Source organism: Esox lucius, chromosome 14, assembly GCF_011004845.1.
Source record: "Esox lucius isolate fEsoLuc1 chromosome 14, fEsoLuc1.pri, whole genome shotgun sequence".
Classification (NCBI taxonomy): domain Eukaryota; kingdom Metazoa; phylum Chordata; class Actinopteri; order Esociformes; family Esocidae; genus Esox; species Esox lucius.
In genome coordinates this window covers 12997925-13016130 of record NC_047582.1, presented here as the reverse complement: position 1 = coordinate 13016130, position 18206 = coordinate 12997925, and the positions used below count along the sequence as shown (strand labels likewise).

The 18206-nt window shown below is 40.8% G+C and overlaps 1 protein-coding gene and 1 long non-coding RNA gene across 3 annotated transcripts; one reads left to right on the top strand and one right to left on the bottom strand.

Annotated features, from left to right (window-relative positions):
• The first annotated feature begins 823 nt into the window (after positions 1-823).
• LOC109616560 lies at positions 824-3141 on the top strand. The gene is made up of 2 exons (XR_003782831.2): positions 824-1450; positions 2798-3141. It is a non-coding gene; the product is annotated as an uncharacterized LOC109616560 (long non-coding RNA).
• Positions 3142-3313: 172 nt separating this feature from the next.
• ggt1b (gamma-glutamyltransferase 1b) lies at positions 3314-17818 on the bottom strand. 2 transcript variants are annotated; one of them, XM_010877546.5, is made up of 13 exons: positions 17750-17818; positions 13648-13812; positions 12775-12905; positions 10614-10703; positions 10325-10517; positions 9974-10134; positions 8361-8510; positions 7083-7219; positions 4940-5127; positions 4240-4367; positions 4010-4122; positions 3780-3893; positions 3314-3481 (listed from the first exon to the last, which is right to left on the bottom strand). In XM_010877546.5, exons 2-13 carry the CDS (start codon positions 13806-13808, stop codon positions 3335-3337), a joined length of 1713 nt encoding a protein of 570 aa, XP_010875848.2. In that variant the 5' UTR covers positions 13809-13812; positions 17750-17818; the 3' UTR covers positions 3314-3334. The 2 variants fall into 2 exon arrangements, with proteins under 2 accessions (XP_010875848.2, XP_034152675.1); XM_034296784.1 differs by having other exon boundaries at positions 13648-13816; positions 17750-17815.
• Positions 17819-18206: the final 388 nt, after the last annotated feature.

Genomic DNA, 18206 nt, shown 5'->3' with positions numbered 1-18206 from the left:
ATGGGCTACATTATGATGATGAATCAGGTCGATCCAGAGAGCGTGTGTAAAGCAATATGTCAGCCGCAGATATGTATGAAAATGCAGGGTGTGGGAGGACCAGGCGCAGCTATGAGCATATAGAGAACAAATACATGCGCAAAACAACATTTGCAAATGCACAGAAGCTTCTGGGGCTTAGAGTTTAGAGATTTATTTATATGACATATTATACTAATATGCTAACATTTCCCTCCGTCCGGCTCTTACCCCTGACACCTAATTTGTGCCACCCAGGAGTGGGAAACCTACATGGCAAGTGTATACCAATGTGTTTTACTACTTACAGATTACAGAAAAGAGAAGATGCTCTACACTTTATCCTTCTTACTGGTAATGGATGATTTGCAAGAGAAAGCCCCAGGAACAAGATAGCGAAAAATATCATAGAACAAAAACACTACAATTAATATTTAAGTACACTACAGCAATGTCTGCAGAACACTACAATAAATAGTACAGTATTCAATGTGTTTGCACAGAAACACTAAAGTGAATGCTATAGGAACACTATTACAGTATTAAATACAAATATTTAATGAGAGTACTGTCAAAAGAAAGGAACAAGTCACATTGCCTTTCCTTTTATGATTGTGAAACCTATGAAAGTTCCCAGTGAAAGAAAAACTTTGATTTAGATTTGGCACAGCTCATTTAAATATTAAATGTTGAGATGGCACAGACAGTACAAATCAAAGTCGAACGGATTGATGCAGACTTTTGAGAAATAATAGCCCAAGATCTAAAGATCTGGATCTCAGACTGAGGCACTTGTCATCAAAGACAGGATAACAGAGAAGTTGTGGGGTTATTTCACCTTTTTTATTGAACCAGTTGAGGAAGAAAGTTGGCCCTGATTTAGCAGAGAGGAATATGTCATTCTGAGATGAGGAGAGGATTCTGGATGTTTTTCCCATGGACTGTCGGTTTGTCAATGGAATTGAAGGCCCAATTAACCAGCCTGTCTGTGGAACCATGTGTTTGTGTTTGGTCTTTGTGCTAGCAGAGGTGTGCTTGGTCTCAGTGTGTAGTAGCAGAGGTGTGCTTGGTCTCAGTGTGTAGTAGCAGAGGTGTGCTTGGTCTCAGTGTGTAGTAGCAGAGGTGTGCTTGGTCTCAGTGTGTAGTAGCAGAGGTGTGCTTGGTCTCAGTGTGTAGTAGCAAAGGTGTGCTTGGTCTCAGTGTGTAGTAGCAGAGGTGTGCTTGGTCTCAGTGTGTAGTAGCAGAGGTGTGCTTGGTCTCAGTGTGTAGTAGCAGAGGTGTGCTTGGTCTCAGTGTGTAGTAGCAGAGGTGTGCTTGGTCTCAGTGTGTAGTAGCAGAGGTGTGCTTGGTCTCAGTGTGTAGTAGCAGAGGTGTGCTTGGTCTCAGTGTGTAGTAGCAGAGGTGTGCTTGGTCTCAGTGTGTAGTAGCAGAGGTGTGCTTGGTCTCAGTGGCCCTCATTTATCATTATTGCGTAGAAACGGGCGTATATGTTGGCGTAAGATTTTGCTTACACTCCTCTCATCGCCTGATTTATGAAACTGTGCGTACCTTTAAAATCCAGGTGTACGCAATACCTTCCCTTGATAAATGCAGCGGCTGAAAACGATCGTCATTAGAATAACACGCCCCTATATATTCAAGTCTCCGCTTCCCCCACGCCCTCATTTTACGCCATGGACACACGGAAGACGGCAAAAAAGAGAAACTTCTCTGACGTGGAGATTGAGACCATCACCAGGGAGGTAGAAAGAAATAAAATTGTTTCATTTGGCAGTTTAAAAAGTGGAAGAAAAGATGATGATGTGATGTGGAGTACCATTCATTCACATTAATAACTGCATGACAATTTGTAATATTCGTCTTATTATTTTATGATATTCATCAATGACGTTTATTGTTATTTAGAAGAAGAATGTCGTTATTATTATTATTTCTATTATTGTCTAAAAGAAGAAGAATGTCATTTTTATTATTTTGTCAGTCTGAATTATATTTTGGTAATTCAAAGCCTTTTATTACTGAACCCAGTCCATGCGCAACTGCCGGGCCTAACCCTGAAACGTCATGTAAAGCGCACAGGCTCGCATCTGAAGGAATACATATAAGTCAAATCCTTTGGTAAAGTCACACAAATGAAACCTTGAAGTCCATGTTGCACAAAAATAAACACTGAAGTTTGTAATTATGTTGTTGTTTTTTTTTACAGTAGGTCATAATATATCACATCTTTTAGTTTGTCAGTGCGTTAGGATTTTCTTTTCTGCGCTATTAAGGTTTCATTTCTCTCCGCCATGTCCATGTGCAATATGTTGTTGTCATCCATCCACCAAAGATCACTCCAAATATAACTATTAATACCGTTTTATTTTCAGTTTACATCTCTGCACTGGCATAACATCAGTGCACGAGGGAACAGCAGCAGGGGCTGAGTATACGGCTACACATTTTTTACTCGAGACAGGTCAAAATAAAAGTCCCGTCTCTTCACACATGCGCACAATTAACTCTTGCACAATTTTGGGCAACAGTCAGTATCATAATTAAATTACATAATATAACATAAATGATGAGAACATGTAACTCAACATGCGCATTTCCGCACTAACTCAAAACGTGCGTACACCACCTCCTGAGCTGGCGTAGGATTTGAGAGTGCCGTACGCCAACGTCCATATTGATAAATCTCAAAGTCACCGTGGTTTTGGGTGTACGCCAGGTGTACGCTGGAAATTTGGTGTACGTACTTTTGATAAATGAGGGCCAGTGTGTAGTAGCAGAGGTGTGCTTGGTCTCAGTGTGTAGTAGCAGAGGTGTGCTTGGTCTCAGTGTGTAGTAGCAGAGGTGTGCTTGGTCTCAGTGTGTAGTAGCAGAGGTGTGCTTGGTCTCAGTGTGTAGTAGCAGAGGTGTGCTTGGTCTCAGTGTGTAGTAGCAGAGGTGTGCTTGGTCTCAGTGTGTAGTAGCAGAGGTGTGCTTGGTCTCAGTGTGTAGTAGCAGAGGTGTGCTTGGTCTCAGTGTGTAGTAGCAGAGGTGTGCTTGGTCTCAGTGTGTAGTAGCAGAGGTGTGCTTGGTCTCAGTGTGTAGTAGCAGAGGTGTGCTTGGTCTCAGTGTGTAGTAGCAGAGGTGTGCTTGGTCTCAGTGTGTAGTAGCAGAGGTGTGCTTGGTCTCAGTGTGTAGTAGCAGAGGTGTGCTTGGTCTCAGTGTGTAGTAGCAGAGGTGTGCTTGGTCTCAGTGTGTAGTAGCAGAGGTGTGCTTGGTCTCAGTGTGTAGTAGCAGAGGTGGGGTCTCAGTTCATGGGTGCACAGTAGGTCGGTTGGTCTCAGTACCCAGCAGCATAGCCCCATTTCCTGGGGTCAGATTCAGCATAAAGCCTGCCCCCCTTGCGCATCACAGCCTGAACAACTGCCCCTGTGGCCTTCAGAAACTCTGTCTCATGGTTCTTCAAAGCCAGACCTGCCATCACCCTCTGGAAGGGAAGCAAACACCAACTAGTACATTGTGACACTACTGACACAAAGGAAGCGCCAAGGTACTTTCTGTCCATTTCTTTCTTTGGTAGACATGGGAATGAAAGTGAGCAAGACTGTAGAGGGAGTGTGCATATGTTATGTCATGTGATGTGATCGTGTATCAGTGTAATCTCAATTATTTCAAAAAACGATTCTTTTGGGCTTAGTTGTGGTCCATTTGTGGTGTAAATAATGTTTTAATATTATAGTAATTATGTTCCAGTATGTGTGTTGACATGTGGCCAACCAACCCACCTCGTCAAACCCCGGCTCTCCCATGGTGGCGTTGGGACTCAGCTGGTTGTGGATTCTAGGATCTGCCACAGCTTTCTTCAGGTCATAGTTAAAGAACAGCGCGTTGAGAATCACCTGCAGAATGACAAGTCCACAATAAAGTCAAAGGCCACAACTTGGTAGAATGCAGAGGAATTACAAAGAGTATTTTCACACAGCCACACATGAAAAGGAATGTTAACCTGACTTACCATGGCAGTTGCTGTGGTGATCTTCGTTCCTCCTGAGCCACCCACCACCATCTTGACTTCACTTCCCTTCTTCAATAAAATGGCTGGGCACATTGAGGACAATGGCCTCTTACCTGGGAAAGAAACATCATGGGAGTTAGGTCCATCCATACCCAACAACATGTGTAACAATTTCAGAGCTGTGCGATGCCGTGAAAGGTTTGGTGTCTGTAGTCCAGTGTAACGCTCACCTGGTCTGATGAAGTTGTTTGGTGAAGGAGGTACTCCAAAGCCATTGGTGATGAAGGGGGAGCTGAAGTCATCCATCTCGTTGTTGAGAAGGATGCCTGTAGAGCGAGACATGACTTTGGAGCCGAAACTAGAGAGAAAATGGAAATTAATTCAGTTGAATAATGACTGCTTCCACATAATTTTTAGGGACCACCTCCTGTTCATTTTAAATAGAATTACCTACAGTACTGTATATATTGAGGACTACCTCTTGTTCATTATACTGAAGACTACTTCCAGTTAATTATATTGAGGATTACTTCCAGTTCATTATATTGGGGACTACTTCCAGTTCATTATACCCATTCATTTTAATGAGGATAATATCCAGGTTATTATAATCCGGACTACCTCCTGTTCATTTTAATGAGGATAATATCCAGTTTATTATAATCCGGACTACCTCCTGTTCATTATAATGAGGATAATATCCAGTTTATTATAATCCGGACTACCTCCTGTTCATTATAATGAGGATAATATCCAGGTTATTATAATCAGGAATGCCTTCTGTTCATTTTAATGAGGATAATATCCAGGTTATTATAATCAGGACTGCCTTCTGTTCATTGTAACAAGGATAATATCCAGGTTATTATAATTAGGACTACTGCCTGTTCATTTATGTAATGATATGTTTAATGTGGACTTGAGTCCTACAAATGGTTGATGGTGCTGGTGACTGCCACTGCACTCCCGTCCTCCGCCACCACAGACAGGTGTGCTGTCCCATGGTTCTCAGGTACAAAGTACTCTGGCTCATAGTAGTTCATGTGATGGGTGGTGTCGTCTGTGATCTTATGACGGAGGGACTCAGCAAAGTAGGTTGACGTCATCTTACCAATGAACTGAAGAGGAGAGAGGACAAGAGAATGAGGCTCTGCCATTCAAACAAATGCCCATTAATTGAAACAATCAGTACAATCAAGAATAATTGCATTAATATTCAACAAAGCTTCGCCCTAGGTCTACTCTGATTTGGTTATTGTCCACGCCCAGCAGGAGATGGCCTCTCACTGGCCTTGGTTTGGCTGGTGATGGGAGCAGGAGAGGAAACACCTGCCAGCCATGCCTCCCTTCGACATAGAGAGGTCATTATGCATCACCCTTCTGGGACTCCCCGCCTTATCTCCCCTACTGCTTCCTGCCTTTTTATCCTACAACATCATCTGTCCCATCATCTAAATCCTTTTACCATATGCTTCCTGATCCTCCATCGTCCTCTCCTCCCTCTCTAAATTTGATGACACACTACACTGGCTTCTACACTGGTGAAGTTTGCAAAGACTACAAGACCAACGAAGCAGCAAGAGGATCTGTCCCTACCTCCATTCAGAATGTGCCTTACCCTAGCACTTCATCCTGCCTCCTCTGGTCAGCTTGCCTTTTTGGAACTAAGGTATGCACTTTTTCTTCTTCTTCCTGATGAACTTTGCTGATAGCTACTTTGTTGAGTAAAATGTTTATCCTGTATATTGTGTGGTCCAGTGCAGCTATCCTAAGATGAACACACTCCAAGTTGCTCTGGATTATAGTATCTACTAAATGTAAATTAAGATCTGTGGAGTCCACACAGAAATACAGTTAAAATTAAATGCATCAAAATGCATCCACATTTTTGTCAACGAGGAACGATTAGCATTTATTTTATAGGTAAAATGCAAATGTCATTTTTTTATTATTTCGATTTGGAAATTAATTCTTACATGTGCTCTTGGCAAGATCAATAATCCAATTATTCTCTTGTAATAGCTTATCCTTAATGGAGGACTTTTTACATAGCCTTATCTTCCCCCTTTCTGGGTTTGTAGGTGATCTTCCATGCTGTTTATATATTTTGTAACAAAGAATATCCTTTTTCACATCACTGGCCCCTTGTTTCATTAAGAAAATGTGTCCATGCATGTTATAGAACGCTCCAAAATATTCCAAACCAACTCAAATCCAAATATTCTGGATAATGTCACTGCTCCTGTATTTATGTTTCAGTATGCTGTGTTTATTCTGGTGTTATGTCAGAGATATTGTGAAATCCTACTTCCTATGGGGAATCTCAATATAACACCGTAAACACAATGTATGTACTGTACTGCAAAAATGAAGACAAAGAATCCAAAATATATTGTTAAATGAGGCAATGTAAACAAATACCTAGCAGGAGTGGGAATATAATCTGGTATGGGAATTGAATGTATTTGCAGGCATGTATCATCAGGCAGGCAATGTCTTCAATCCACTGCATGCTGCTAGAATCTTCAGTATTAGCAACATTTAGCAAATGTATCAAGCTAGCTTGGAGATTTGTTACAAGTTCAAAAAGCTCTTTAACACAATCAATATTCAACTTACCATTCCAAGTTCCCATTTCCAATGAGCATGTGAAGCCAGCCATTAATCCAAGTTTGAATGATGCTGTTCACAACAAAAATATATAAATTAAGGGATGTCTAAATATATAAAAATAAAGGTTTGTGTGGGACAGTGGATATTTTCTTAAAAAATGCACTGCATCATTGACATCCAGAATGAGATTCAGATCTAATAACGAGTTGGTTTGGAGTGTTTTATAACATGCTTAGATATATTTGTATAATGCAGTTGTAAGAAAGAACATTTTGAACATAGAAAGACTGAAAGGCCACATAATTATAATTGGTATCCAACCCCTTAAATTACTCTGTCACAAGTGAACATGGAATTATTAACCTGTGACATTACAACACATTAGGAGCCCTGATTTATGGGAGTAAATAATTTGCATGCTTTATTACTATTCAATAATAACTCTGGGAGTAAAACATACATCAGAAATGTTGAGGAACTGTGGATCTCCCAGCATGCTTCTTTTGGCATAAGCGAATCTGAAGGCCTCGACTATACGGTGGTATGTGAGGACCTTCTTCTCAGTGCTGGAGACACTGTCTGAGGTGAGGTTGTATCCTGAAAAGGAGGAGTTAACCTGTTCAGCCAAAGCCACAATCATTACAATTAATATACTTTCAACTGGACATTTGAGAGGGTTTACTCATCTAAGGGTCAACTCAAACTTCAAAGTGGACATTTGAGAGGGTTTACTCATCTGAGGGTTAACTCAGAGTTCAAAGTGGACATTTGAAAAGGTTTACTCATCTGAGGGTTAACTCACAGTCCAAAGTGGACATTTGAAAGGGATTACTCATCTAAGGGTTAACCTAATGTTTGGCTTCTCCTATTGCCACGCTATTGGTGTTAGAACTCTATTCACAGCCGTAGAGGATGAGGCGATGGAACCAAAAAAAGAGAACTGGGAAAAACTGAAATGTTTGATGAATTTCAGCTGACAGGCAGTAGCAGAAGTCATGGTGAAGCATCAGGTTGAAGGGCTTGAGCGTGCTCTGGTGTGCCAGTATTATGTGATTCCCCCGCCACTCGTCTGTGTCCAATTAGAGGCAAATTGGTCAGATTAGTGTTTGCGGTGGAGGCAGGGGGCCATTGAGTGGGTGGTCAGGCAGAGGAACCACAGGAAGAGAAGGTTCGGGGAGTTTAATTACTCTGGAATAAACTTTTCATCTCATCCCCCGAGACAGACACTGGCATAGCACGTAACTACTGTACCGGAGACCAGCAGAGTGAGAAGTCTGGAGGAGGAAACGTGCGGACCAGATATCCAATAGAACAAGGTCATAAATGCGGAGTTGAAACAGAGATGTGGATATCTATTTCTGTACCCCAATTACTGGTCAGTCAGCAGCAGTACGACGACAGAGCAGAAGGTGGATATTTATCTGACTGTGGTGAAGACAGATATATGATGCATACAGTAATGGGATGAGATAGACCTGGGCCAATATTACGTGCATTAACCTCATCTCCCGACGTGAAACGCACCAGGCCCGCAGAGCACAGAGCTCTGGGTTTGATGTCTCCGAAAACAGTTATTGTTCTTAAATTACTTCTATCAAGTGCGGGCGCCTCATCACATACTATAAAACAATAGCAGGAGAGGCACGGGGCTATCCAAATATCACTTGAAATCTTTTCCTAACCTCAACAAACAGTCGTGGTTTGAACGCAGCTCTGCGGAGTCAGTGTGAAGGCTTACCAGCCAGGATGTTGAGTATGAGGGTCAGGACAGGGCCACCCGCCGGAGCGTTGGGCACGAACATGGTATACTCCCCAACATTAACCCTGAGAGGACTCTCATCCAGTAAAGGCTTGTAGTTCTTTAGGTCATCCAGTGTGATCACACCACCTGAAACACAAACCGGTCCACAGACACTAGTACAGCCAGCATAACGTGCAGAGAATTCAAGTCGAAATGTGGCTTTTATGTACAGTATATATATAAAGCTTCCGGAGAAAATAAAGAGACCAGTGCACCTTTTTCTTTCCTTTCGCCAAAAAGTCGAAAAGGAAGGGTTTGAGTGAGGAACAGGAGGGTTAAAATGAAGAGACCACTGCAGATTGAACACTTCTGTTCGTTACTCAAGACTTTCCTTCCCAACTTTTTTGGAAAGGAAAGAAAAAGGTGCAGTGGTCTCTTCATTTTCTCCGGAGCTGTATACACCCCTGGCACATATATATATATATATATATATATACCGATCAGCCGTAACATTATGACCACCTGCCTAATATTATGTGGGTCCCCCTTTTGCCACAAAAAAGCCCTGACCCGTCGAGACATGGACTCCACTAGATCTCTGAAGGTGTGCTGTGATATCTGGCCCCAAGATGTTAGCAGCAGATCCTTTAAGTCCTGTAAGTTGTGAGGTGGGGCTTCCATGGATCGGACCTGTTTGTTCAGCACATCCACCAATGCTCGACTGGATTGAGATCTGGAGAATTTGGAGGCCAAGTCAACACTTTGAACACGTTGTGTTCCTCAAACCATTCCTGAACTATTTTTGCTTTGTGGCAGGGCGCATTATCCTGCTGAAAGAGTCCAATGCCATCAGGTAATACCGTTGTCATGAAAGGGTACATATGTTCTGCAACAATGCTCAGGTAGGTAGTACGTGTCAAATTAACATCCACGTGAATGGCAGGACCCAAGGATTCCCAGAAGATCATTGCCCAAAGAGTCACACTCCCTCCGTCGGCTTCCCTCCTTCCCATAGAGCATCCTGGTGCCATGTGTTTCCAGGTAAACAACGCACACGCACCCGGCCATCGACTAGATGGAAAACGTGATTCATCAGACCAGACCACCTTCTTCCATTGCTCCGTGGTCCAGAGCTGATGCTCACATGCCCATTGTAGTTGCTTTCAGCAGTGGAAAGGGGTCAGCATGGGCACCCTGACTGGTCTGTGGCTATGTGTGTTCTGACACTTTTCTATCAGTACCACCCATGACCCTGTTGCCAGTTCACCGCTTTTCCTTCCTTGGACCACTTTTGATAGGTACTGACCACTGCAGACCGGGAACACCCCACAAGGGCTGTAGTTTTGGAGATGCTTTGACCCAGTTCCGATTCTTACTCTTGCTAATTTTTCCTGCTTCTAACACATCAACTTTGAGGACAGAATGTTCATTTGCTGCCTAATATATCCCACCCACTGACAGGTGCCATGATAACGACATTACCAATGTTATTCACTTCATCTGTCAGTGGTCATAATGTTATGGCTGATCGGTGTATATATATTTATATATATATATATATACACACATATATATGTAAAATATATTTGGTTGATATGGAAGAAGCTGACCTGCTGTCTGAATGTCCCTCACAATATTCTCTGTCAGCGTGCCTTCATAAAAAGCATCAGCTCCCTCATTTGCAATTGTTTCATAGGTGTCAGCTAGTTTAGTGAAGGTGATGGTGTCATTTTCCCGCAAGATGGCCCCGACTTTATTACAGAAAACTTCACTGAAAGAAAGAGGAGGTTCAGAGATGTCAGAGAATATATTTGACAGTGAACTCTCATGTTTGGGACTTAAGGCATAGATCATCTCAACATAAAAAGTATCTGACAATGTGAAACATTTCTAGACCCTTTCCCTGGACAGTAACAACAGTCTGTACTCCATATTATTTCCATTGTTTTTGGCATTTTTACCATAAAGCTGCGTCATCAGTGATGGTTTTCTGGTTCTTAGAGATAGCAGAGGCCAAGGCCCTGCCTACAGGAAAGCCCTTCCTTGCCAACTGGATTGCAGGCTGGAACAGGTTTTTCCATGGCAACTTTCCATGGCGTTTGTATGCCAGCTCGTACCCACGGATCTCTCCTGGTACAGCAATGGATAAACCACCTGCCAATAGAGGTGCTGTATTACTCTTTGCTCTTGACATTCATCTAGATGTCATCGTAAACTTTTATCCTTTGTTTCTTCATGTTATGAAGTTACCTTTCGTGGCTAAATCAGTGCTATTTCCAAACATGTCTTCTGTGGCATTGGCAGGAGCTGTTTCCCTGGAATCAATGGTCTCTACCAGTCCTGTGAAAGAATCAGCAACATCACAAGTTATATAATAGAGCTCCTGGCAGCACTTTGTTTCAAACGGTATCTAATGAATCACTGATAAAGTATTTATATATTAAGAGTAAGCTCACCATTAATCATTATTCACAAGTTTGCACACATTATTCACAATGTACATTTTCACTGTTATGCTGATGACACACAGTTATATATTTCAATGAAGCATGGAGAAGCCCCAAAATTAGCTACTTTGGAAGCATGCATTTCAGATAGTGGATGACAGAAGTGGATGACACTTGCTTTTAAACTAAAGAAAAACAGAAATGTTTGCTTGTTTTAGGACCCAAAAAACAAAGAGCTTTGTTGGCAGATCTCACTGTGAATCTCGACAACTGCATGGTTGTATCCCAAAAAACTGTATGAAACTTAACGTCAAAAGCTGATGCAGAAAAATTAATCCATGCTTTCGTTACTTCTAGATTAGATTACTGCAATGCTCTTCTTTCCAGTTACCCTGACAAATCAATAAATAAACTTCAATTAGTGCTGCACACGGCTGCTAGAATCCTAACTAGAACACAAAAATGTAACACATTACTCCAGTACTGGTCTCTTTACATTGGCTGCCTGTTAGGGTTAGGGCTGATTTTAAGGTTTTACTCTTAACCCATAAATCAATACATTGACTTGCTCCTACTTACCTCGCTGAAATGATCCAGCCATACATACCTACACATAACCTTAGATCACAAAATGCAGGCCTTTTAATTGTACCTAGAATTTCTATACACACAGCCGAAGGCAGGGCCTTTTCTCATAGAGCTCCACTACTGTGGAATGATTTGCCAATGAAGGTTAGAAATGCAAACTCATTGTCAACTGTCAAGTGTCTACTAAAGTCTCATCTCTACAGCATGGTCTATGATTAAGTGTAGTCTGGCCCAGGGGCGTGAAGGTGACCAGAAAGGCTTGTTACTGTCCACCCTTGCTTTCTTGCCAGGTGGGCTCTCATCGCCACTGGGATGCCCTCCCTCCAATGCCATTCAGGGGCGGAGTCTCTCTCTTGCGCCATTTGGGGGCGGAGTCTCTGTTGTTGTCTCTCTGTTGCACCCTTGTGCAATTGGGTTTACTCTGCTGGTTATACTCGGCCCTCATTCAGGGGTGGTTGCGATTGTGGGTGTCCCTTTGGTTGATGCTTGGCAATGTGGGTGGATTGATTCCAGCCTGTTGGGCCCTGTCCAGGGCCTACCCCCAGATAGGGCCACATTGTCACCGGAACCCCCCTGTCTCAGTCCCAAGGTCTTACGCTGGCTATATTATTGTTGCTGGGGGAGTAGGGTCAGTTCTCCTTCTCCACTATAAATCCTTGTAGATCTAAATAATGCCTTTTCAAAATGTTCCCTGTCTCCTGCCGTTTTAACATAGGAGGAAATGAGTCCTGGCCCACACCTGGGAGTACCAGGCTTGAAAGACCCGTTGCTTGTCCCTGTCCAAAGTCCTCCTGGTTGTGTTGCAGATCAAGACGATACCTGACAATTTCCAGCTGCCACTATATTGAACACCTCCCCCTCCCCGTGTTGTCCCTGTCCTTGTCCATCTGGTCATGTTTCAGACATGGACTAAGTTTAAATAGACTCTGGACTCAGCCCACATGCATTTATTAATTATTACAATTTGTAATCTTAATATGTTCACCCGGCACAGCCAGAAGCGGACTGGTTACCCCTCTGAGCCTGGGTCCTCTCAGGGTTTCTTCCTAAATTTCGGCCTTCCTAGGGAGTTTTTTCTAGCCACTGAAATTCAACACTACTGTTGTTTGCTCCCTGGGTCTTAAGGCTGGGTGTTTTGTAAAAGCACTTTGTGACAACTGCTGATGTAAAAAGGGCTTTAAAAATACATTTTATTTTGATTTGGTCATTAATTGTGCACAATGATATTTGCACATATCATTAATATTACCATAATTACTATTCAATATACACCAATGATAAGACACCTGAAATGTAAGCATTCGACAACATATGCAATTTGTAAGTAACCCAAAAAAACACATGTTGCTCTTTAAGACTTAAACCGAAGACCTTACCAGTTGTGGCATTATAGATGGTGAAGAACAGGCCTCCTCCTATGCCCATGCTGTGAGCATTCATCAGCCCAACACACAGCAAGGCAGCGATGGACGCATCCACAGCAGAGCCCCCATTCCGCAACATGTCTCTGAGGAGTACAGTGGTCACACACACACACACACACACACATACACGCAAGCAAACAAAGGTTGAAATTCAATGGCCCTGATTCGCCTAGAAGAGTGCTAGTTCAATTGGGAAATGCAGGCAATTTACACAGACAAATATAATTAGGGACAGTTATCTGGGGTGGGGGGCATGTCTATATGGGGGATTGTTGTTTATCTAAATATTCTCCTATGGAGCAAGTTGGGTATTCAAATGCGACAGTAACAAATGGGTCTCTGAAGCTTCTCGACAATCACAGTAGTAATCTCATGTGATAAGTAGTTAGAGGAAACCATGGTGATGCCAGATGGCACACATTCATGGAATATGTTTATGAACGATATCATAATATTCATTAATATGGAATCCGATTTGGTTCAGTTATAAGGTTTATTATTATATACTATACAATAACACTTTCAAACTATTCAGTTTTGCAACGGATATGAAATCTGAATCTGTACTAAACTTCTCCAGATGAATATGAGACATATTAATTCTACAGATATACAGAATGTCTGACATTACTAGCTCAAAACCTTTGTTATCTGCTAGAATCCCATGTGAATTAGCGAGTGATGGGAATTTCAGATACAGTGTAGGTTGAGCATAAGCACACGCCCACTAATCGTAGCGCGTTAGACGCTCAGCTGGGCCAAACATTGGGTAATATTATCCGTGTGGTAATACCAGAGGCATGCACTGTCTATTGGAGTTGTTACCTGCCGATTTCTGAGCATGGGCCGGCATCAGCTGCCACCGCGGCGCTGTAGTAGGAATTTGAGGGTGATCTGTTCCCCACACCGAAGAACACACCCACAAAAGTGCCCACGGCTGCCACCAGCAGCACCAGCAGGCCCACCACTATGGACTTACGGACCATCCTTCTGTCTGGGAAACACACCACAACATATTACACTTCATCTGTCCATGTACATTTAACGTACATTAGCAGGTTTTAATGTACATTCATAGGCACTATTACACTTATATTTGTATTCATATATTTCATATTTCTTCTGTATTGGCCATATACCCCTTTTTCTACTCTCTTTGGAATTGCTGCTAGTTTACATTGTTATGTATATTTTCTTTCTATTTTTTTAATTTAATTTTACTTAATGCTTACTGCGTAGATGTCGCATGCCATGGCATAAGAATTTCACTGCTCAGAACAATGCTATGTTGTTTATTGCATTTGACAATAAAAAATACTGAGACTTTGATTTCAAACAAAGAGAGTCAGAAAAGTTAGAAAGCACAGAAACGTACTCTGAATAAATAAAATAAACAGCAACACAAGTAAAAAGACAGTGGATTGCTGTTAAAGGTCTATTTAGAGCCTTAGTGGCTTGTGTAAAAGAGATTAAGAAAATTGGATGGTTTCCAACTTCATTTGAACACTTTGTTTGCCCCATTTAAAAAATAATTAGCCTGGCAAATGAAGCAGGCAAATGTAGGGGTTAAATTGGATTACATGACTGCAGTATGTGTTATGCAGCAGATTGTTTTCTTTGTGTTGAGTGAACTTGATCTGGCATTGTACTGTTAAACACAGTCAATCTCCATTGAACAGAATGGAAGATAATGATTAACCAAGATAAAACTCACAAATGATACCATAAAAAGTTACAGTAAGAAGCACTTCATCAATTACATTTGCTCAAGTAACTAACATATAGTAAATACCTACGCCTTTCTTATTGATTAATGTCTAACTTTAGAGGAAGTCCTTAGGTTGCCCTCACATCACATGATCATTCATCATATGACCCCCCCCCCCCCCCCAAACAACCTGCTGCACACCTGGACCTCGTTATGACTGTGTAGAAACCGCCGATTTCTAACAAGTGAGATCATGATTGGTGGTGACCTGTCTGGAACAAGTTGAGGTCACCTTTAGACAAGCTGAGATCCCCTGAGAACCATAGGTTTTTGAAGGAGCTTGATACTTTCAGTGGTGTGATGATGTGACAGGAGTGTAACTTTAAAGGGGCTATACACTGGGTTTCTCCCAGATGTGGTGAATTAATTGAATTCAAAACAAATCAAATTACAATGAAAAATAGAAATAAGTTCCATGTGCAGCACATTTAAAGCCAATGTTGAGAGACAGGTAATGGACACGATGTGTTTCCAGCCAACAATGAAGGGAGGAGGTCAGGGAGCAATCAAAGTCCCCCAAACCACTTTTGTGCGGTGGTTTCTCTTGGGCAGGAATGGCCTCTTTTCCCCTCCTCCCTGGTTCCCATGTTGGAGCCATTAAAAGGTACGTGCGGCAGGACTTGGAGTTGCCCATCTGCCTTCTCCAACCTCATTTTCCTTCTATCTGGATGCAGCTTCCTCTCAGGCTTCTGTTCCAGCTCTTCCCCTGCCTGCTCTCCGGGAGCATTTTTACTCCTCCCTTGACGAGGGCTTACAGCTGGTCAGGGGTGGGGCTTGGAAGGTTCTAGAACTTTCTATTCTTCTTTGTATGTGTTGGTGGGATGCTGATGTATCAGGCAAGGCAGCGTTCAAGCCACATTACCTTTGTTATTATGCCTGGCATTTTTTTCTTCGTTACTATTCTTTTAAATAGTCTTTTTTTTTTTTTGCCTACCCAACTGACCGTAGCCTATATATAATTTGTTTTATACACCCTAACTTTAGGAGTATCTAGTTGATTTTTTAAGGTCTTGTAACAGACATTTACTGCCCATTGTACGTAAATGTACTTAAAACTCTATATTTGTATAGTAGAAATGAAACTTATTTTCATATAAAAAACTTAATAAATAATGAAGTGTGCAAATAATGACAAAAGCAAACACCAATAAGTTTAACAAAGGCAAAAAAAACACAACAGGTTAATTACAAATGTAAAACATTTTGGAAAGCTAGCCCTACTGTAAACAAGAGAATGTTTTCCTATTTTTGTTTTTTGCTCTCTTTTTGCTCTCTAGCAACCACCCAGTTTATAATTCACAATTAATTTTAGTTTTTTAAAATAATCTTAATAATAATTATACAAGTATGATTATTATAATTGATTATTATTTCTACTATATTTCATTAAATATATATATATATATATATATATATATAAAATGAAATATAGTAGAAATATATTAGATTATAGTAGATAGTAGATTGTTGATAATTATTTCTACTATATTTCATTTTATATATAAATATATAATGAAATATAGTAGAAATAATAATCAATTTTAATATTCCCAATTACTAAATTGTATAATAATAATAATACAATTTAGTAATTGGGATTAAAAAATAAAAATGCCCCGGTGTCTATGATTTATTAATCCATACCTGCTCTTTGAAAAAGATAATTCTAATTATTTTTGCATTGGGCTTCAGGGCTTGAAATTATCCACAATCTTAATTTACAATGTTTGCCAGGTAGGGACGATTATGTGTTTTACAATTTACATAATCTAAACTGGAAATAACTATTTTAGGAACAAGTGCAATACGTCCGAAAGTATATGTTGTTCATCTGTGTGTAGCCTAAGATTAATCAGACATTTCATCTACATGCAAAACACACTATTCTAAAATTCAACATGCATTAATGCATGCTCTGGGAAAATTATGATATATTTGGTTTTGATTGTTTTAATCTAGAATTGACACAATCAGATCTAACTGGTCATTTAAATCAAATCAGTTCTAACTTTGATAAGCAAAATGTTTATAACTTTTAAAGAAATTGAATGTCAACTTGCTCTGTCATCCTGTTTACCTTCACACCTGTTTAACTTCACACCATTTTCTAGGACAGCCAGGGCAATATGAAGAATACAAAAGAATTAAACATAAAAAATTACATTTGCATGTTTCCTTGACAAATGTCACTAGGATAAGCATTAACCTGATCAAAATATCATTTAAAAGCATCCTATAAGTACAGACATTGTTTGGTCTGTCTGAAATGAAAACACAATATGTGATAATTCTGTGGAGTTTCAGGAAGCAGCTATATGAGCTTGGTATGAGCAGCATTAAAGACATTGTCCTGAGATCTTCTATGTAGAAACATTTTATGTGAGCAAAACAGATTAAAGAAACCATAAGAATTCTTGATGTAATTTCATGAAACATTCTTCAAAGTGTCATTAACAGCAAGATTAGATACATAAAATAACAATGGTTTTGGCCTGTGCCCATTTAGTAACAACTCTTGCTTTGTGTGGTTTATAAAGTAACCGGTGTGCAGTAAATACCAGAACAAGGCGTAATTGAGTTACTGTTGGGTGTAGAATGGTAAATTCACATACAGACACATTTTACTTTGGGCAGCTAAGGTTGACAATTCACAGTACCAACTCGCCCCATCTAGTGTTGACTAGAGATCTGACCCATTCTAGCTGACCATAACTGTCAACCTTAACAAAGAGACCTGTTTATTGTTACAAATTGCTGTGCTAATGTGTGCATCCAAACCTACCAAACGGCAGAACCGAAGCCACAGTACTGAGTATGAGCACACCTAATGCAGCACATTCCTCTTTGTGAGGCGTGCGGCCAGCAAAACCTCAACCAGCAACACAAAGACTGGAATTTCTCAGCAAGATAATGCTTCTCTTCAGTCCCATGTATTTACTGCCTTGCAAAATCCTCAGCCTGTCAAAGCAACAGCATTCAATGCATGAAACGTCTCTGGACACTATATTTTTTTTCAGCACAGGTGCAGTTGAGGAAAATACACCAACCAATCACACTGAATTATTGCCTGTCCCCACTTCTCTTATTACACTATTTTCTTTTGCGAGAACAACTGAGCTGTTTATTATGTAAATAGAAAACAACATATCCGTCTCTTACCTTGGTTTCTCTCAGGCCTCTGGAACAGAATGCTTTCCCATGGGTTTGTTAGGTCCTCTGAGCAAGTTGCGCAGTAAATGTACGAAAAAGCTCTCAATGTGTAACTATTACAATGTCATTGCACTTTAACCTACACCTCCATAAAAGCTCCTCATTGGTGTTACAGAGAAAAAGTAAAGTAGAATAGATGTAGGAGCAGTGTAACACAGGACATTTTCAAATAAAACCCATCACTTGGGAAATAACTCCAAAATAAGACTAACATGATACACTATATATTATGGTTTCTTGTCCCAGAGACTGGATGTTTAACCAATTGGAACAAACAGACGTCTCTTGTGCTCGGCTACCAGCATAGAAGATTAATCACATGAACCAACATGGTTGCTGAAGATGATTTTAAATTGGTGAACTGATGTGACTTGAGGGTAGAAAGTTAGAATTTGTAATGTGCTTC